The following is a 22569-nucleotide window of genomic DNA, read 5'->3' on the forward strand; positions in this document are numbered from 1 at the left end:
AACTTCATCTTCCAGAAACTGAAATCGTATCCATCGAACTTCTCAATTTCAATCTTTGAACTTTCCATCTTCACAGATCGTAGTGACTTCCACCTATCTCTAATACCAGTTGTTAGGATTGCACAACAACGCACACACTCGATCTAGATGAACACAGAGAACAGGATAGATAAAATGCAAGTAGAATATTGGTTAAAGGACTACAGATATGTATAGTAAGAGAGAATACAGAGAATAATTTTCAAAGCTCTAGATATATATATGGTTGAGTTTACTATATATAGCTTTACCAGATTTAACCATTTACTATATATACTTATTTATCATATATAGTTTTGCCGAATATAGCTTTACCAGATATAGCTTTACCGGATATAACTGTTGACCAAGCTATAAATAAGTAGCAGGCTCCATAACCTAACAGAGATGTGAAGTTTGAGGAAGAAAATGGCTCGGATTGGAATAAAACCCATCAAGAAGAAGTTATAGTTGATCTAGAATTGAGTAATGATACCTGTAATGAAGTTGAAAGCTAGGAGGATGAAGTATACAATGATAATTCATGTGAGTCAGCACAAGAACACTCCTATGTTGATGCTGAAAGAAGAATTAGGAGGCCATCAAGATGGATGGATGATCTGAGAGTGGTAAAGGTTTTTTTTAGGACGAAAATATTACATATCTAGTCTTGTTTTCAGGAGGTGGGTTCTATTCATTACACAGAAGCCGCCAAAAGCTCTAGATGGAATAGTTGTGAGGATGGTTCATATTCGTACACAAAATCAAGTTGCAGACATCATAACCAAAATTTTAAAACTTAATGTTTTTACGAAGATGCATGATATGTTGGGGGTTTGTTTAGAGTCAAATATAAACTAATACTGCTAGCATTCAGTTTAAGGGAGGATGTTAAAAGATTTAGTTTGTGATTATGTCATCTTCCGCATGTGGATTAACTGGTGGGTCCATACTCGCACGTGTGGACCGTGTGTAGAAAAATTAAGTACACATCTCAATTGTTTGTTTAGGATAGTCGCCATAGGAAAATAGACTGTTATAATAGATCCTATTCATTATGTTGTATGTGCTTGCATTTAACCTCAACAGGGGAGTCGCTTACTGAGTATTTCTTAAGTACTCAAGCCATGTGCTACTTTATTTTTCAGGTAAAGGCAAGGCTCCCCTATACGGCGGATGGTGACATCGCAACTAGAGATCGTGGCACATGCATAGGGTAGTTGTAATTATTTCTTAGAATTAGGTTAGAATATGGTGTTTTTAATTTTAACACTTATTTATTTCATTTAGTATTTCGTTGTGTTGTTTTAAATATGTTTTCGAATATACAAGTCCATGTGATATGAACCAAGAGACATCATTCATACAATATACTTCAATGAAGATGTGAAGAAAATGTTGTCAAAATTATCAAAAGAGGTTGCAATTCATGTCACATTGAAGAGGAATGAAGTTTGATGATTATAAATTTTGGGTGGGTTACAATTTAGAGTAATTTAGAGTTATTGTATTTTAAGACATTTTATTTACTTTATAGGTTACATTTACATAATGGCTAATTATGGTCATTAAGTATGAATGTTACAACTTTTGGAATGCTTTCATTTTGAGGCTATATAAAGCCATGTATGTTGTATTTGTAAGGGAGACTTGGAAAATATAGTAAAAAAAGCATTTGTGCTTTTCTTTAGCCAATGGCTAAGTTTCTTTGCAATTCTATGTAGTTTAGGTTGCATGTAGAATCATTCAAGCTCGACATGATCAACCTTGCTTGTGGAGTGATTCGAATCTCAAACAAGTGTTTGAGATATTTGATCAACAAGAATCATTGAAGCTAGACATGATCGATCTTGCTTCTGGAGTGATTCGAATCTCAAACAAAGTGTTCTTGGCTTGAGATATTCGATCTACAAGGTAATCCGAATCTTACTCCCCTTGTAGTGATTCCTAATCGTATCACCATGGCAATATTTTAAGATGAAGTTTATGTTTTATGATAAAGTTTAAACACTTATTTTCGCACAAAATGATTACATTACGATAACAGTAGCGACTCTAGGTAAGTAGAAATCTAGGGTTGTTACAATTAGCCAATGTGGTATTCCTTACCAACAATCCTCAACAATCCACCTATCGAACAAAGTACACCGTATTACCTCCCTTGAGGCAGCTCTCGAATAGCTCTCCACTTAATTGAGACTCGACTCCTTCTCTTGAGCCTTCGAACAAAATACACCATTTGTTCATCACTTAAGTCACTTTTTACTACACCTTCGAGGCTCACAACTTATTTGTTCGACGCTTGAGTATTCTATTGACATAGTTAAGGCATGACTCCTATATCATGTTAGGAACTACGAACCTCCAAAATTGTTTGAGTGTTCAGCATCTCTTATAAATACCCTCCACTCCAGTATAACGTAACAAAGTGCAGTAGTATTTTACAGAGTGTCTTCTCAATTGGTGTTAATACCCTCCACTTCAATCCCATCCCAAGTAGCAAAGTGTAGTAGTATTTTACGAAGTGTCTTCTCAATGGATATTAATAAAGAATGCGAGTGTTTCCCATAAAAAAAAGTTATATTCAATCGAATATTTTGCACTTATCCTCTTTCCGAGACAAGATTAGATATTTATATCTCAAGTGGAACTCAATTTAAAGAAAATAATATTTAAAATTTGGTCTTTTTTAATCATTTTTAAGGTTGTTTTGTCCTTATCTAACCACATTTACAATGTCACCCAATCATTTTAAAAATAACTATTAATTAATTATGTCCCCTTCCACAACTAACCCATGTTCTAATTCTTAAAAAAAAAAAAAAAAAAAAAATTATTGTTTGTTTCTCATATAATAAATATTAGAAACAATTGATATTATCATCGTAGACGATGTTAAGTTTACTTTTGGTTTCTCCAAAACGCCTCATTTCAATAGACATAACATTTTTTACTTATATATTCACGATCTTTCCCTTAATTAGCCAATATAGAACTCGAACAATCTTCCCTCGAACAAAATATACCATAAAGTCTCCTTTTAAGCTCGACTCTTTCTCTAGAGCACTCAAATAAAGTACATCATTTGTTCGACACTTAAGTCTCTCCTTCTTTGGATCCCTCGAATAAACTCCCCTTAATTCAGGTTCAATTGTTTCTCTAGAGCCCTTGAACAAAATACACCCTTTGTTCGACACGTAGGTTACTATGATTATAGCTTCGAGGCTCGTAACTAAGTTATCTGACACTTGAGGATTCTATTGATATGACTAAGTTAACAACCTCCATTATGGTATTATATTATTACTTTGAGCATAAAACTCTCGTAAATTTACTTTTGGTTTCCCCAAAAGGCGCATTTCGGTAAAGATAATGTCTCTTACTTAAATACCCATGAACCTTCGTGACTAAAAAAACATTTATTTTGGCATTAGTGATTAGTCAAGAGTCGTATTAAACTCGAGCTCCAAGCAGCAAAGCATCAGATTTGGAAGCAGAAAATGGCCGGAACATCAGGGACGAACTGGGTTGTAGAAGTCGGTGAGCTTCTCCGGCGAGACGGTCTTCGAATGGCTTTAGAAACTCCAACTTCCATCTTCAAGCTGCCAGATTCAGTAACCAAAGAAAACCCACAAGCTTATACCCCTTCTCGTCTGCTTCTTGGGCCATTTCATGAGCTCAGCCATGAGCTTCACAAAATGGAGATCTTCAAGCTAGAGCAAGCAAAAGTGACCAAGGAAAGATTTCAGCTTCCTGAGCTCACTCTAATGGTGGATCAACTCAAGGAATTAGAGGTCCCGATTCGAGCCTCCTATGGCACAAAGTTGGCTATCGGCTCGGACGCTTTGGCTTCGAGAATCCTCATTGATGGCCTGTTCTTGATTCGGTTGTTGCAAATCTTTGCAGATGAGAAAAATGATCAAGGTAAGTAATCAAACTATCATGGTAGATCGATTAGTAAAATTAATTATTTTTTTTTTTAAATCTATGGATCTGTGACTTAACAAGTTATTAACTTACAGAGATTTTAAGATAATTATTGGGTAGTTATTGATTTGAAAGTTTAGGAGATCGATTAAAAAGATTTAGTATTTATTGATTTGAATGGCTCGAAAACCTAAAGGTTTCTTCAAGGTTCATCCACGGAGGGTGAGTCAGGGCCTAAGATTAGGTCGAAAGGTGTAGTCGATGGACAATAGGTGAATATTCCTGTACTACTCCTTATTGGTTCCGAGGGACGGAGGAGGCTAGGTTAGCCGAAAGATGATTATCGGTTCAAGGACGCAAGGTGCCCCTCGTCTGTTGTGCAATTTTCACTGTAAATTTCTAAAAAAAAAATTAATAAAGCATAATTGGTTAAGGTTTCTCCTTTTAAAAAGTTCTTTCTAGTTCTTCAGTTATTTGTTTCGATATATTTCAATCGTAGACAATTTCCAACAGGATCGTCTGATCGGCTTCATAATCGACGACATAAGCTCGAATTACCAGTTTTCGACGAGCAAGAATTGTATCTAAAACTCGAGGGAAACATGGCGACAATGACCCGAAATGAGATACTCAAAGATTTACTAAAGCTCGAGAATCAAATTCCAATACAAGTACTCAAAAGGGTATTACCAAAAGATTTGATTGAAAATTTGCCTATTTTGTTCTACAAATTCTGCGTGTTCGTCTCACCATTATCACTTCCTTCAGCCGACAAATTTACAACATCTAATGACAATCCATTCCTTAATTTGTCCGAAATTCTCGACCAATCTCAACATTTGCTTCACTTTTTATACGCTTTACTATACTACCAAAGGTTCCTGGCTTACAGGCCAAGCCAAGACTACAGGTCTGGATCTTTGTTCGTCGAGTTATTGAATTTGTTGGCTAAAGTTGTTCAAGTTGGCATTGTTCAGCAGCTGGTTGAAGCTGTGGGTTTGATCCAAAGCTTAATTGGGATGCTTGGGAAAATCCATCACTCATCGCCGTTCGAAACCGAAACCTCCCCCGGACTTCCTTCAGCTATGAAATTGAGAAAAGTCGGAGTGAAATTCCACGGCGGCGATGGTGGCGGGTTCGACGACGAATCCGCCACTCTAACACTACCCATCGTCACAATCAATGATTTCTACGAAGTAATATTAAGAAATTTGGTGGCGTTCGAAGTCGAAGCGAAGTTGAATCCGAGTAGTTTATCGCATTACGTGACATTAATGAATGGACTGATTGCTACAACGAAAGATGTTGGGATTCTCAAACGAGCTGGGATTATCGTCGGTGGTCGTTCGGGCGATGAAGACGATGTCGTAAAGCTGTTCAAGGACCTTGGAAATGTTGTCATGAAAGGGGGTTTTGATTCGGAAGAGGGTCGGTCCAATTTCGAGTCGTATATGAATTTTGAACGTCGGATCAGTGAAGAAATTATGAAGTACTATGAAAGTCGATGGATGGTTAAAGCTGAAAGATTTGTGAAAAGATATATATTTCCTGTGCTGCAAGGCTTGATGATATTGGTGGTTGTGGTTCTTATTCTTATTGTGGCTATACGCACAGTTTGTGGTTGGTTTAGCTGCCCCAAGATCATGGGACATAGGATTATTAGCTCAGCATATGATATGCTTTAGTTTAATTTTTGTATTTCCTTCTTATGTTTTCATTCATGTAATGGTTGATTACGAGTAATCTCGATATGTACAACTGAGTAAACTAGTTATACTAAGTTGAACACAACTCCTTGTGCAAAACACTTGCCCTCTTTATTAATATCAATAAAAAAGAGATTACAAAACATTATGTAGAATACTACGACAATTTGTTACATGAGTATTAGTACTCAAGCAAGCTGGGAGACAAGATGTCTCACTATGAGGAAAAACATGTGTTGGCTATATGAGATGAAACTACGAGGCTATTTTTGGTGAGGCAGAAAGGACCGTAAGGGTCTCGACAAGGTCAGGATACCTTCGATAAGGATAAAAGAGAGGGACATATCGAGGACTGCTTTCAAAAGCTATCATGAGCAAGGAGATTACTGATAAGTCCTTTCGATCTGATTAATGTCTTGCAGAGATTTAGTTTTAGACAAACTGAATGTTCCTGAAAATTTCTCGTTATCATCACTGTAGTCGTCTTTGACGATATACCAGTACACACCAAGGAGTTAGTTGACAGGGATCACCCAGGGGAGTTTTAATGGGTTACCACCCTATGAAAAATGAGTTATGGATGCCCAAAAATTTGATAAGCCCCTCAGCAAAGTATGGAATCAGATAGAAATAGAGAGACCAGCAGGGTATTTATCTCTTCAGACGCGGGTTTACTACGGCAAGACCGCTTGTTTGTTCCCAGAGATGAAAAAATCTTAAACGAGTTTATGACTGAAGCTCATGATACATCTTATACTTTCCACCCAAGAAGAACGAAGATCTATCAGGATCTAGAAGGATTTTATTGGTGGCCAGGGATGACGAAGTACATAGCGGATTTCGTAAGCCGATGCTTTACTTACCAGTAGGTGAATGCTTCGAGACAGTGCTCAACAGGATTGCTACAGCCCTTGAATGTTCCTCAATAGAAATAGTAATCAGTATGTATGGACTTCATGTCGGGTTTGCTAAAGACTAAACATGGTTTTTAACGTAATCTAGGTAGTTATAGACAAACTAACCAAAACAACTCACTTCATTCCAGGCAAGTCCACATATCGATTAGATCGGGGGGCTCAGTTATATGTCAAAGAAATAGTACGTCTGCAAGGAGTGTCAGTCTCTACAGTGTCAGACCGGGACACCAGGTTTACCTCTCAGTTTAGGAAGAGTCTTTAGAAGAAGTTAGGAACGCAACTAAGATTTAGCACGGCTTCCTACCCATGGATGAAAGGGCAAGCTACAAAATTGCACTACGGCCAAACCCTCGATGTTGTGCACAATGTATTTCATGTCTCCATGCTATGAAAGTACACGTCAGACATGTGATAGAACAACCTACAAAGAGAAACCTGTCAGAATTTTGGCTGCGACACTTAGTGATTGCACTACAGAATCATTTCTTTTGTAAAAGTCTCATAGGGTAATCACCGTAATGAGGAGGTAACCTGGTTACAAGAAAAAGGCGTGAGGAAAGCCTATCCCGAACTATTCCTAGAGACGCCAACTTCCAAGGAAGAAAGTTTCTAAGGAGGGGAGAATTTGTAGTACCCGAAGAAAAAAGGGGGGGTCAAAGTCAACAGATGAGCAAAGAGGACATTTTGTCGCTCAAGTCATTCTGGGGGGTCCAAATGGACCTCTAGCGAAAGACGTGCAAAAGAGAAAAGGTGAAAGAGAGTTGAAAGAATTTGAGGAGAGAAGAAAGAAAAAAACCGATAAAAAACTCACTAGACCACGACCCGAGTTCGTTTCCAATCAAGGAGTTGTTGCAAGAACTTCATCTATGAAGGAAGAAAGAGATTTGAGTTGCAGGAGCTCCATTTTTCGTCAAGAAAATCGAGAATTCTTGAGGTAAGATCTTGAGCATTTTCTTCGGATCCAAGCCTTTTATCTTTCGAATCAAGATCCAATCTTTTTATTATGTTTATCTAGGGAGGGAGCTCCATAGATTCCGTGAAGGAGCTTGGACAAAATCTTGGACTGAGAGCAAAACTTCGGAGAGTTTATCCAAGAATGGTAAGGAAGAAAATGTACCTATTTCCGACATCCATAACTTACTTTGTAATGAAGTAAAATTCAAGAAAGAAAAAACCAAGATGTAGTTGGGATTAAGATCTATAATTTTGCTGGAGAAACAAATCGATTTGACTTATAGATTAAAAGATATGAAAATGAAAAAAGTGAGAAAAACCAAATCGATTTTGTGTTGCGACTAGCAAGAGGAAAGAAATTTATTTTTGGCGAGCCATGTAAACCAGAGAGAGTAGAAGCACATTGACCGGCGAGAGACACGTGTTGCTTGTTGCTTGGAGCAATGCGTCACACATAGAGTAGAGCGACATAGCTCCATTCGGTCGGCAACACGCGGTACTGCTCTAACCCGCAACGCACGTCAAACTCGACGGCACACATCCATCGACCTGACTTGTGGTCAAAACTATTTGACGCTTCGACCCAAACCATGTGTGCCCTACGTCAATGTAAGGAAATTCAAATTTTCAGCATGCGACTCTAGATTCGAACCCACGCATTCGTCAACGGCTGACCAACTCGAGCATGCCATGTGGCAACACCCTAATGCACATCCATACGCGCGTGTGGGTTTGCACGTGGAGTGTCTCTCTGGCGCGTGGAAGCGCGTATTGTGCGCGTGAGGGTCAGTCTTTAACTCGTTTGACTTCTGGTTTCCCGATTTTCATATTGATTCCAAGTCCAAATTAGGACTTAATTGAGAATTTATATTTTTTTGACAATCTATTTGCATAGAGACGTTAAGCGAAAGGGCACGCGTCAACTATGTAAGTCACAGGATGAATTTTTAGGAAGAAATACTTGTAGGAATCACTTCGATGCATGATGCTAGTATGTTTACCTTAGGTGGTAGCTTTTCCATAGGTAATATGAGTATGGATGCACAATGTGAAATGCTAAGAGAAGGTAATCTTGCTTTACGCTTCCGCTATATATGTATGTATGTGTTTAATTCATGTTGAAAGGAGGATGAAAATTTGTGAACTCTAGCTTCGCGTGTTGATGGATGTTATCGTCCCGTTGAGTATGTATACTTATATTTGCATGAATTATACATGTGGATTCTAGATAATTAATGATGATCCAATATTACGTTAAGACTAGGGATTGGTGATTAGGGTGACTAGTCACTAAATCTAGACCTAACCTTCCACCTAGGAGCCTAACAAATGACCACGACATACGAATCACCTTAGGAGTGTCCTTAGGCTGCTAGTTGTGTGAACGGTGCAACAACTTGGTGGGAGACCAGGAGTTTCTAATCACAACCCATTACTCCTAGCCATTTCGCATGGGGAACAAGATATCCATGTCGTACAACCCATTAGTTGCATGGGATAAGAGAGGGGGTCATGCCCCCTAATGAGGAGGACTATTATGGACCTTAGAGGTTTCAGCTCACCTCCTAGGTAAGATGTCATATAGTCTCAGAGAGCCATGCATGTGGTAGCGCCTCGTAGAGGGACACCAGTCATTCATAGCTCGACACAAGTAATCTTAAGGTTTGAAATATATGGACGGAGAATCAGAATAGCCCCAAGGGGATAAGACCAGAATCAGATGTCCGAGAGCTAATGAGAAGCTCGTGGGAATCTCTTAAGCCTAGAATGTGATGAGAGCCTCCAAGTTGGTGGTTTACTGAGTATAATTTCTATACTCATTCTTGCTTTCTTTTCCTTTTCAAGTGTTCGCAAGCTGCTAATCGAGGTGGATGAGCATTCGAGAGCTGTGTGGTCATATAGGGGGCTTGTTCTAGTGCGTTAGTCCGTTTTCGGTCGTTTTCGAGAGCTGTGTGGTCGCACATCGCCCAATGTCGCTCTAATACCACTGAATGGGGTAGATTGTGAGATCTCACATCTTTTAGAAAGAAGAGGAAACATTTTTTATAAAAGTATGAAAATCTGTCCCTAGCCGATCGCATTTTAAAAACCATGAGGAGAAGCTTGAAATGAAAAGCCTAAAGAAGACAATATATACTAGTGGGTGAGCTTGAGCCATTATATGAATGTTGTCGCTCAGCGGAATAATTCTAGAGTCAACTAGAAACATAGACACTATCATACAGTATCGATCAGCCATTCTAAAGAAAGTTAACGTAGTTGATGCGACATTGATAAATTATGGTCGCATGGTATTATTAGTTTAAATTAAAATGGCATTTTATTTAATAATATCAACTTGAACATGTCACGTCAAGGGTCGACATTATTTATTCAGCAATTATTGAACATATAAAGTCTTTGTTTTGTCTTCTTCTTATCCACTCAATATTTAATTAATTTTTTTAAAAATTATTAATTACTCCTCGTTGCCCACATGTAGTAATTATTAATTCATTATTTCCATTTTAAATGGTTGGTCAAACCTTCGTTAGATCCAAAGAATGCTTTGAGATGGATTTCGAAAATATATAAAAAAATCACAAGTAGATTTTGTGAATGTTAGGATAGTGCACCGATTGAGTTGAGTTGGATTGAAAAATTTATTGGAAATGATTCGAAATTTTGGGTCAGTTGGGTTAGTAACTCGAGCAACTCAAATAGAGTTCACAACCCAAATTATTTTTTTTCGAATTGGATTGTCGGGTTGTTTTTTTTTTTTTTTTAATTGTTTAAATATCATAAAACTCTGATTATCAAATTTTCATAAATCACAACACAACACTAAAATCAGTTACAAATGTCAAATACTCTAAATGCTTTCTACCTAGAGTGACAGTCATGACACCTAGTCTCCTCGACACACTGCTCTATCTAGCCTAGGGCTAAGCTTGGTGGTACTGCTCCTGTAAACCTACCGCTCGGCAAGGGCACTATTAGATTCACCCTAGGTCGCTGATAATGCTAAGGGTGTATTAAAGAAGATAAGGGGTGAAGATTCTAGTAATACTGTTGACACCATTAGTAGGTCTGGTAAGCTACCTTAATTGTCCCTTGAGTGTTGTAGAGGTTAACTAGATTCTTTTGATATCTAAACGTTTCAAAATTTGAATTCTTATCTCTAGGGCTCACTAAGCTAGATCCTCGAGGCTAACTTGGTTTAGGATGCTCAATCTGCTGGAGATGTCCTAACCTAGGTCAACGTAAAACCGTCCTAACACTCCTCTATGAATTTTCTCTAATTTACCACAAAGTTGACTTTTTTTATTTATTTATTTATTTTTTTTATTTTTTTTATTTTTTTAAATAAAGAGGGGAGTGGGAATGTAACAGCTCAAGCCCACGGGTAGCCGATATTGTCCTCTTTAGACTTTCTCTCTCGTGCTTCCCTCAAGGCTTTACAACGCGTCTGCTAGGGAAAGGTTTTCACACCCTACAAAGGGTGTTTTGTTCTCCTTCCGTTCTCCTCCCCAATCAATGTGGGACATCACAATCCACCTCCTTCGAGGCCCAGCGTCCTCGCTGGCACTCGTTCCTTTCTCCAATCGATGTGGGACCACCACCAAATCCACCCTCTTTCAAGGTCCAGCGTCCTTACTGGCACATCGCCCAATGTCTAGTTCTGATACCATTTGTAACGGCCCAAGCCTACCGCTAGCACATATTGTCCTCTTCTCGGGCTTTTCCTCTCGAGTTTTCCCTCAAGGCTTTAAAACGCATCTGCTAGGGAAATATTTTCACATCCTTATAAAGGGTGTTTTGTTCTCCTCCCCGTGCTCCTCCCCAACAGGACATCACATGGAAGAAGAATAAAGTGGGTCCTTAATTTAATTATCTTGATCCAAGAAAAGGATTTTTATGTTAGAGATTTGGTTATAGATTTTTCTTTTTCCATAACTCCCATAATTTTATTAAGATATGATTCAATAAGAAGATATTTTATTCAACTTTATAATCTCTTCCCTCTTGTCTCAACCTAAATGCAATCATTCTTCCCCAAAACATGGCCTCCAACTCCAAAGAGCTTCACAAAACACCCCATGAAACCAATTGGGTTGTTCATATCACCCAGCTTCTCCAACCAAATACCCTCCAAACAGCCTTACAAACGCCCACTTCCATCTTCAAGCTGCCTCATTCCATCACCAATGGCATGCCACAAGCTTACTTCCCTCGCCACATTGCGCTTGGGCCTTACCACCACTTCACAAACAAGCTCTACCAAATGGAATTGCACAAGCTCGATAACGCAATCAACGCAATAGAATCATTCAAACTCCCCCAACTCCATCAAATCGCCGCTGATCTCGAGCAATTCGATATCAAAATCCGATCTTGTTACGACAAATTTCTCGATTTCGGGTCCGAGACGTTGGCTTGGATTATGCTCCTAGATGGGTTGTTTTTGGTTCAAATTCTAGCCATTTCCAACGATGAAACAAATGAGAGAAGAAGATCATATCCTGAACTTTATTTCCCTTATCCATTTCCTTCTTTTATTGAACAAAAGTTGTATTGTTCTCTAATTGAGGCAAATTTGATGACCCAAAATGAGTTAGTGAATGATGTTCTTAAGCTCGAGAATCAAATTCCAATTTTTGTTCTCAAAAAAATTTTGCCACAAAATTTTGGGAACAATTTGCATATCTTGTTCTTCAAATTTTGTGAGGTTATTTCCCCCAAGAAGCTCCCTCCTCATGATCTTATTGAATTCAAGCGTTACAAGGACTCCACTGATGTATACCAAATTCTTGAACAATCTCATCATTTGCTACACTTTTTGTATCTTTTGATATTGGATACAAGTTCGCATATTCGTGGTCCATGTGAAATGGCAGATTCTGGTGGTTATTTGTTTTTGGATTTTTTTAGTGTTTTTGTTTCTGTGCTACAAATTCCCACCTTACAGCAGCTGAGTGAAGCCGTGGGTTTGATCCAAGCCTTGTTTGGTTTACATGGGAGAGTTTGGTCATCGTGTTCTTCCACCGGACAGGATAGGAACAGCCCGTGGTTGATCCCGTCGGCCGAGCAGCTTAGACGGGTCGGAGTCCTATTAAATGGCAACGACAAGGCCTTCCATAAAAGCATCAGGTTTGTTACATCACTCCCTAACCCAAACGTTTAAGAGAGTTTTTTTTGCATTCTTTATAAGGGTGTGGAAACCTTCCTGTATAGACGTGTTTTAAAATTGTGAGGCTAATGACGATATATAACGAGCCAAAGTAGACTATATCTGCTAATGGTAAGCTTGGACTGTTACAAAGGTATCAGAGCTAGCACTGGACAGTGCCAGCAAGGACACTAGGTCCCCAAGGGGGTGGATTGTGAGATCCCACCTCGTTTGGAGAGGGGAACGAAGCATTCCATATAAGGGTGTGGAAACCTCTCCTTAGCAGATATGTTTTAAAACTGTGAGGCTGCAACGATATGTAACGAGCTAAAATAGACAATATCTGCTAATGGTGGGCATGAGTTGTTACAAATGGTATCAGAGCCAGCACTAGGCGATGTGCCGATGCTGGGTCCCAAGGAGGGTGGATTGTGAGATCCCACATTTGTTTGAGAGGGGAACGAAGCATTCCATATAAGGGTGTGGAAACCTCTCCCTAGCAGACACGTTTTAAAACCGTGAGACTGATGACGATATGTAACAAGCTAAAATAGACAATATTTGCTAACGGTGGGCATGAGCTGTTACAAATGATATAAGAGCCAGCATCGGGCGGTAAGGAGGGTGGATTGAGAGATCCCACATTGGTTGGAGAGGGGAGCGGAGAATTTCATATAAGGGTGTAGAAACCTCTCCTAACATAGGTGTTTTAAAAGTGTGAGGCTGACGACGATATGTAACGAGCAAAGCGGACAATATCTGCTAGCAATGGACTTGAATTATTACAAATGGTATCAGAACCAGCACTGGGCGGTGTGCCAGTGAGGACGCTGGGTCCCCAAGAAGAGTAGATTGTAAGATCCCACATCTGTTGGAGAGGAGAACGAAACATTCCATATAAGAGTGTGGAAACCTCTTCCTAGCATATGCATTTTAAAATTGTGGGCTTAGACTGTTATACTCACGCAGTTTAATTTTTGGATTGGTCGGTGATTTAACTATTTATTCATATTCCTTCAACAAGGTTCGAGAAAGAACGACCAGAACCTTGGTTCAAGTTGCCAACGATCACCATTAACGCCTTCTCAGAAGTAGTATTCAGAAATCTAGTTGCGTTCGAAGCTGCAACTAAACTAAACCCGCCATACTTTAGCAATTATGTAGTGTTGATGAGCGGGTTGATAACAACCATCAAAGATGTCAAGATATTGAAGGAAGGAAGCATAATTGAGAGCCATGCAGGAAGTGAAGAAGAGGTAGTGAAATTGTTTGATGGATTGAGAAGTGTGTTGGAGCTTAAGAACATGGCTGAGCTTCAAATGGTTAAAGATATCAATAGTTATTATGAAAGCTGTTGGAAGGTGAAAGTCAAGAGATTCATTCAGAAATATATCAATCCAATGTTGAAAGTGATAGTTCTTATTGTTGTGATTTTGCTCATTGGTGTCGTTGTTGTACGCATGTTTTGTAGATGGTTTGGTTGCTTTAGAATTTTGCATGTGGTTTCTCCTATTATTATGGATAACTATCAAAATTTTCTTTAGTTGATTTTCTCCTATTGTTATTGAGAAAAGGCATTTATAACATTTCGATCAATGATTTCGTTTAAACTTTCACAAATGGGTTGAGCTCGTGTAACAATTAGGTTTTCGAAGGTTTGAATCGTTGCCTGCCACATAGACTCGAGGGTAAAAAATGTGATAAAAGTTCTAAGTCAACTACAAAATAGTTTACAATATAACAATGATGGTATGGCTTCTTGATTGGCTAACAAATTTTTGAACTCTACGAGTGATGTCTTGTGTAGTAATAACGAAGCTTCTATATTCTGGTCGCAATTCGTGGATAATGATTCTCTTCATTCGAGCTTCTCCAATGATGGACTTTGGGTCTAGTTTAGTAATCTCCCAATAGGTCGACTTGACCTTGTGAAAGTACTAGCAATCTTCATGTCACGTTGTGAGATTGATAACAGTTCGTTCTTCAGAAGTTGTATCCTCGTATTGTTCTTCTTTGAGAACAACATGTTAGGATCGCACAACAACGCACACACTCGATCTAGATGAAAACAAAGAACAAGATAGAAAAAATGCGAGGAGAACTCTAGCTAAAGAATTTATATTGATAACTTCAAGTATGTACAGTAAGAGAGAATATAGAGAATACAGAAAGTACATTTTCAAAGCTCTGCCCAAGGGGATATATATATGGTTTAGCTTACTATATTTAGTTTTACCAGATATAACCATCTACTCTATATAACTATTCATCATATATAGCTTTATCCGATATAGCTTTTTACTATACATAGCTATTTACTATTTATGACAATTTACTTTATATGTCATTTATCAAATATAGCTTTACTATGTATAACCGTTGACTCAGCTATAAATAAGCAGCAGGCTCCATAATCTAACCATTCTCCCACTTGGAGACTGATCCAGTCAACCAAGAATTTCATTCTCAAACGATCATGAATATCTTCACTACACCATACCAATTGAGGTTTTGCACAACCTCAATATTCCAACATCAACACATTTTGTCAACATGTTTGTTGGATTCTTTGCACCCTCTATTTTCTCAAAATACATCACCATTTTCCACTAACCTGCAAGTGAAATGGTATCGCCTTTCGTGTTTTATCTTTAAATGATAGACTGGGCTCCTCACCAACTGTATGGCACTCTAACTATCTCTATAAAGAATCTTTTCGTGCTGCTTCTTGCCCAATTCTTCCAGATAGTCAGTCATCCATATCGTCTTCTTTCCAGCTTCAGCTATTGCCACGTACTCAGCCTTAGTACAACGCATTTTTGAAGCCTAGACGTCCTATCATCCATGACTTGCTCCCACTTGGTTGTATCCTCCAACTGTAGGGCCTCATCAAAGGGCTCTGGTTCCCTTTCATCAGCAACAGATAGTGTAATGAAGGTACATACATATCTGGTACTCTGATAGTACTGGATGATCTTCTCAACACCGGTTCAGGTGTCACTTGCTCCACTACTGATTCCTCTGCAGTAGTCTTAGGAGTTTCATGAGTATCTGCTACAACATCACTAGGTGAGTTTTCTTGCAACTCAAGCTCAACTCCCACTTGCTTCGTGGTCTTGGAACCTTGCTCCACATCTGGTTCCTCAGCAATAGTCTCAGAAGTTTCATGAGTATCTGCTACAAAATCACTAGGTGAGTTTTCTTGCAACTCAATCTCAACTCCCACTTGCTTCGTGGTCTTAGAACCTTGCTCCACATCTGGTTCCTCAGTAGTAGTCTCAGGAGTTTCATGAGTATCTGTTACAACATCACTAAGTGAGTTTTCCTGCAACTCAAGCTCAACTCCCACTTGCTTCGTTGTCTTGGAACCATGCTCCACATCTGGTTCCTCAGCAGTAGTCTCAAGAGTTTCATGAGTATCTGCTACAACATCACTAGGTGAGTTTTCCTGCAACTCAAGCTCAGCTCCCACTTGCTTCGTTGTCTTGGAACCATGCTCCACATCTGGTTCCTCAGCAATAGTCTCAGAAGTTTCATAAGTATCTGCTACAACATCACTAGGTGAGTTTTTCTACAACTCAAGCTCAACTCCCACTTGCTTCGTCGAACCTTGCTCCACATATGGTTCCATTTCCAATCACACTTTCTTCAATTCTCTGGCAGTCCTTGTGAAGCTAACTCGTTTCTGCTTGCTCATAACGTAGTTCTCACAATGACTCACATCAACAGATTTCAGACCTTCTAAAACTCCTTTCGCAGCCAGCGTCTTCATTCCTTTCACGCTCATATGTCCAAGTCTATTGTGCCATAGACTTGAATTTGAAGCACTCTCAGCACAGCAGCTATGTTCATACATCCTACAGTGGTGTATAAGGTTCCAAATTTTGAACCACATGCTACTACCGTAGCACCCTTCATAATCTTCCTCGAGCTCTTCCCTAACTGTGTTGCATAACCTATGCTGTCCAACTGACCAATAGAGATCAGGTTATTCTTGAGACCAGGAATATATCTGACATCCTTTAATGTCCAAAGATTTCCTGCCAGAGTTTTTATGCAGACATCTCCTTTTCCTTTAATCTCCAAATCTTTTGTTGTCGGCAAGATACACCTTCTCGAAATTTTCAGACTTGAAATTCCAGAACAACTCTTTATTTGCAGACGAGTGAAAAGATGCACCTGAATAAAAAATCCAAGATTCAATCGAACTGTCCACGCTGAGGATTAGAGCATCCCCAATGTCTTCTGCTGAATTTATAGAATCATCATCATCTCCAGATTTGTGATTCTACTTCCTCTTTGGTCTTATACAACCTGTCCGAAAGTGACCTTTTTCTTCACAATTCCAACACGTTACGTTTGGTCTATTTGGAGTTTTTTCTCGGTTCTTTGATTTTGATTGCCCTTTGTTTGGACCCTTCGATTTACTTCTTCCCCGTTGGTCAACACTGTGAGCACTACCAGACGAATTTCCAATTTCTCGTTTGCGAATACTTTCGCTGAGATCTACATCTCGAATTTCATTAAACTTCGGTTTATCAGATCCTCGCGAACTGCTGATTGCGGCAACAACATTATCCCACGACTCGGGAAAAGATGACATCAAAATCAATGCTTTAATTTCATCCTCGAAATTAATTTCCATCGAACTCAGTTGACTTACGATCATATTGAATTCATTTATATGATCAACAACAGATCCACCTTCAGACATCTGTAGATTGAACAATCTCCGCATCAAATACACCTTGTTCATAGCCGATGGTTTTTCGTACATATTCGACAGCGCCTTCAATAGATCTGACGTTGTCTTCTCCTTGATTATATTGAAGGCCACGTTTCTGGATAGCGTCAACCGGATCAGCCCTAAGGCTTATTGATCCTTGAGCTTTCACTGCTCCGTGGTCATGATATCCGGCATCACCCCCAACAAGGGTTCGTGAAGACCTTTCTGATACAGATAATCTTCAATCTGCATTTTCCAGAAACCAAAATCGGATCCATCGAACTTTTCAATTCCAATCTTTGAACTTTCCATCTTCACAGGTCGTGGTGACTTCAACCTGGCTCTGATACCAGTTGTTAGGATAGCACAACAACGCACACACTCGATCTAGATGAACACAAAGAACAAGATAGAAAAAATGCAAAGAGAACTCTAGCTAAAGAATTTATATTGATAACTTCAAGTATGTACAGTAAGAGAATTCAGAAAGTACATTTTCAAAGCTCTGCCCGAGGGGATATATATATGGTTTAGCTTACTATATTTAGCTTTACCAGATATAAACATCTACTATATATAACTATTTACCATATATTGCTCTACCCGATATAGCTTTTTACTATACATAGCTATTTACTATTTATGACAATTTACTTTATCTATCATTTACCAAATATAGTTTTACTATGTATAACCATTGACTCAGCTATAAATAAGCAGCAGGCTCCATAACCTAACACAACATCACGAATGTGTCTCATGCTTCTTTCCGTGTCTTGTCACCCAAATGTGTTTTAACATCTCTTCTTCGATTGTGGTCTTCAAGGCAAACATTCTTTGCTTGTTTTGATTCTCTATTTGTGCAAGGCGCCATTAGAATCCTCCTCTGGAAGCGTAGTTTCACTCTCATCAACGACCTCCCAAAGGTTTTGTCCTTGTAAATAGGACTTCATGCATGTTGCCTACGTGTTGTTGTTGTCAACGCCCTAAGGTCTCTTAGTTGTTGTTGTTGAGTTTCTTGATTCCTCCAACGATTTGGAAATCACTCATCGTGTTGGCTATATCTTAAAACTACCAAACAAGTTCTTTCGACACAGAACTTGCAGAGTCACAGACTACTCACGACACAAAGAAACCCACTCACTAATAATTTAAAAGAATCGTTTCTGATGTGGAAGATCAGATTCAGCTGCAACCATAGAGCATACTAAGAATTTAAAGAGATTAGACAACTTACACTAACGTTGCTCTGATACCAGTCTATTGAACACAACTCTTTCTGGGAAACACTCGCACTCTTTATTGACGCCAATTGAAAAGAGATTACAAGACATTTGGTAGAATACTACTGCAGGTTGTTCATGCATTGGGACCTCAAGCATTAATGTGTGCTCATGCATTGGGGGATATTCATATTCCTTCACGATGGTACGAACACGTACACTACTAGGCAGGAGAACGACCATTATGTTTTACATAATGTTGCCGTGACGGCTACTACTTCAAACGGGTGTTCGACATAGAGAGCTCCCAAAGTATGCTTACCCGACAAAAAAAGGGGTCCAACGGTGTACAAACCGACTAGTGGGTCCATTCTCGCACGTGTGGGTCGTGTGTAGAAAATGAATACACATCCAAGCTGTCTGTTAGGATAGTATCGTAGGAAAATAGACTGTTATGATAGGTCCCGTCATTGCATTCGCATGTTCTTGCTACTACATTTTTCAGATAAAGGCAAGATGCCCCTGTAAGGCTGACGGAGGCATCGCAACTCCGAAATTATAGCACATGCCTATGATAGATTTGTATTTTCTTTAGTAGTATAGGTCAGGGTAGGTTGAGTTGCATTTTTCCATTTAATAGTATAGATTAGTTTAAATCAAACTTTCATTTCTATTTGTAGTATAGGTTGAAATTCTATTTCCCTCGATAGTATATAGTTTAGTACAAGACATTTCATTTTGTATTGTTTCTTTGTCATTTTCTCTGTATTTGTTTATCCAAGGTAATAAATGAAGTATGAAATTAACGTTGAATTTATGAAAAGATCTAATAAAGTTAGTTTCACATTAAATGTTCAAGATCAAATATATAGTAGTGACCTTAGGTTAAATAGAGAAATTTAGGGTCGTTATATTGTACATCTAATAAATACTTATAAGATAGAGCTGGCGTTGACCTCGAACATCACACATATAGCTCATCAAAACCTATCTCTAATTAAGGTTTCGAGTTGGATGACGTGGTGGGTTAAGAGGGGATTGGTCTTTACCCAAGTAGTTGACTGACTTCAATGCTTTCTGAAGTTTAGGACACTGTTTAATGGCAATAGATATCAATAACCATGAATTTAATACTCACTCACCCTGTTGACTCCTGGATTGGGAACTTCAAAACCCAGCTGCTATCCATTATTTCAATTCTCTACCTTTCTTCCTAGTCAAATAGAACTGAATTATAAAAATATTTGGAGGCTTGACTCCCAATTTCGGAGTATGTTTTGGAGGCCGAAAATACTTTTATTGACATTTGAAGATTCTATTGACGTGGCTAAGTTTAGGACATGGCTCTAATATCATGTTAGTTGAACACGACTCTCCACAATGGTATGATATTGTCCACTTTGAGCATAAGCTCTCATGGACATGACCCTGTTACCATGTTAGATGAACACGACTCTACACAATGGTATGATATTGTCCACTTTGAGCATAAATGCTCATGACTTTGTTTTGGACTTCCCCAAAAGACCTCATACCAATGGAGATATCATTCATTGATTATAAACCCATGATCATTCCCTAAATTAGCCGATGTAGGACTAACAATATTTTTAACTTTTTTTCTTAAGAAATAGGATTTCATTACTCCTTTAAATTTTTATCGGCTATTTGTTGAGAATTGTTGGGAAAAGAGTCCCACATCCACTGATTAAGAGGTTGATCATGGATTTACAAGTAAGAAACTATCTTATTGGTAGAGGCCTTTGCTATCTTTTGACTGATCAGCTCACCCCGGGTGAGAGCGGGAAGAAATCCATTAGAGAACAAAAAAAACTTGGAAGAAAATAATAGAAAGAACAAGAAAACGAAAGCCTAAAACATTGTGCAGCCTTTTGAAGAAACTAATGTTAGGATCGCACAACAACGCACACACTCGATCTAGATGAATAGATGAATACAATGAAGAGAAAATGCAAATAGAATATATTGACCAAAGGTTTTTTTTGTATTGATGACTTCAGTCATGTACAGTAAGAGAGAATACAGAGAATACAATACATCTTCAAAGCTCTCCGTTATCTATATATATGGTTTAGCTTACTATATATATAGATTTACTAGATATAACGATCTACTGTATATATAATTATCAATATATATAGTTTAGTATAATAGCTATTTACTTTATATCTCATTTACCAAATATAGTTTTACTGTGTATAATCATTGACTAAGCTATAAACAGACCGATCCATAACCTAACAACTAAAAACAAGCCACAAACAGCAGACTCCATAACCTAACAATACAAGCCATAAGAAAGTCGATAATATCATACCATTGTGGAGGTAGTGATTTCTAACATGTCAAAGCAAAGTCATAAAAGCTTATACAAAGTCGATAATATCATACCATTATGGAGGTCATGGTTTCTAACTTGTCCGTGGTTCCATTTAGCACACCATTCCGGGTGTCGCAACATGGCGGACATAGCTAAGGAGTACCCAAGTTGGCAAGCACAAGATGATGAACTCAAATTAATTACTTCCATGCAAAGGCCATGGACAGATGGGTTCATTTATTTCTTCTGCAACCCACCGCTTTGTTCATCCTATAAATACACCAATTCCTTAACTCATAACAAAAATAATTCATCCATGGCTGAGTTGAGGTTTTCATCAATGTTGTTGCCTGTTTTGGTGCTGCTACTTGTGGCGGCGGCCGCGGCGGCTTTCAGCCAGAATGGTAGTACGGACGGCGGCGGAGGGAGGCCGGCGATGGTGCCTGCCATGTTCATATTTGGAGACTCTTTGATTGATAATGGGAATAATAACAATCTTCCGACGTTTGCAAGAGCTAACTATTTCCCTTATGGTATTGATTTTGCTGATGGCCCAACTGGTCGTTTCTCCAATGGATACACTATTGTTGATGAAATAGGTATGTTTTTTCGTCTCTTTCTCTCGAACCCGTGTTTGAAAAATTTGATCAACCTAACCCAATTCGTGGAAGACAAGAAAGAAAACCTCGAGGTGCTGCCCAGGAACTACGGGACCTTCTCGAACACAGGATACGATTTGGGTTTGGTTCAAATAAACGAAAAAAAACTTTATGGAATTGTTGTTTTATAAATTCGTGTTAAAAAATTTCGATTACTTGAAAAATTCGATCAACCAAGCCCAATTTGTACGGTCTGGGTTGGGTTCAAATGAAGGGGGAAAACGTTATGGAATTGTTGTTTTATAGATTAGTGTTAAAAAATTTCGATTATTTGAAAAATTCGATCAACCTAACCCAATTTGTACGATCTAGGTTGGGTTCAAATAAACGAAAAAACGTTATGGAATTATTGTTTTATAAATTCGTGTTCGATTTCTTGAAAAATTCGATCAGCCAAACCCAATTTGTACGATCTGGGTTGGGTTCAAATAAACGAAAAAACTTTATGGAATTGTTTTATAAATTCGTGTTCAAAAGTTTCAATTTCTTGAAAAATTCGATCAATCTAACTCAATTAGTACGATTTGGTTCAGTTCAAATAAACGAAAAAACTTTATGGAATTGTTGTTTTATAAATTTGTGTTCAAAAATTTCGATTACTTGAAAGATTCGATCAACCTAACCTAATTCGTACGATTTGGGTTGAGTTCAAATAAACGAAAAAACTTTATAGAATAGCTGTTTTTATAAATTCGCTCAAATTCGTGTTCAAAAATTTCGATTATCCAAAAAATTTGATCAACCTAATTCAATTCATATAGTTGAGTTCAAATAAATGAAAAATATAAATTACATATAAATGAATTTGTCTAACTAAACCGACTCGAATTTATTGTTAATTCTAAAAAATATATATTTTTTAATTATGATACAATTATATATATATATATATATATATATATATATATATATATATATATATATATATATATATATATATATATATTAT

At 38.1% G+C, this 22569-nt stretch overlaps 3 protein-coding genes across 4 annotated transcripts in view; all 3 read left to right on the forward strand.

Moving 5' to 3' along the window:
- Window positions 1-3457: 3457 nt before the first annotated feature.
- On the forward strand, window positions 3458-5752 carry LOC111432682 (putative UPF0481 protein At3g02645). Its single transcript, XM_023069607.1, has 2 exons — window positions 3458-3942; window positions 4459-5752. The coding sequence occupies exons 1-2, from the start codon at window positions 3519-3521 to the stop codon at window positions 5628-5630; spliced, it is 1596 nt and encodes a 531-aa protein (XP_022925375.1). The 5' UTR covers window positions 3458-3518; the 3' UTR covers window positions 5631-5752.
- Window positions 5753-11550: 5798 nt separating this feature from the next.
- LOC111432741 (putative UPF0481 protein At3g02645) lies at window positions 11551-14215 on the forward strand. The gene is made up of 2 exons (XM_023069673.1): window positions 11551-12652; window positions 13696-14215. Exons 1-2 carry the CDS (start codon window positions 11565-11567, stop codon window positions 14213-14215), a joined length of 1608 nt encoding a protein of 535 aa, XP_022925441.1. The 5' UTR covers window positions 11551-11564.
- A 7062-nt stretch (window positions 14216-21277) lies between these two features.
- LOC111432760 (GDSL esterase/lipase At1g71691-like) overlaps window positions 21278-22569 on the forward strand; it is a 4472-nt gene continuing 3180 nt past the window's right edge. Inside the window, exon 1 of one of the 2 annotated variants that reach the window (XM_023069699.1) lies at window positions 21278-21560. In XM_023069699.1, the coding sequence (XP_022925467.1) occupies window positions 21278-21560 (283 nt within the window). The remainder of the gene's footprint in view (window positions 21561-22569) is intronic. The other variant, XM_023069700.1, reaches the window with a different exon arrangement.

Source organism: Cucurbita moschata, unplaced genomic scaffold, assembly GCF_002738365.1.
Source record: "Cucurbita moschata cultivar Rifu unplaced genomic scaffold, Cmos_1.0 Cmo_Scf00040, whole genome shotgun sequence".
Lineage (NCBI taxonomy): Eukaryota > Viridiplantae > Streptophyta > Magnoliopsida > Cucurbitales > Cucurbitaceae > Cucurbita > Cucurbita moschata.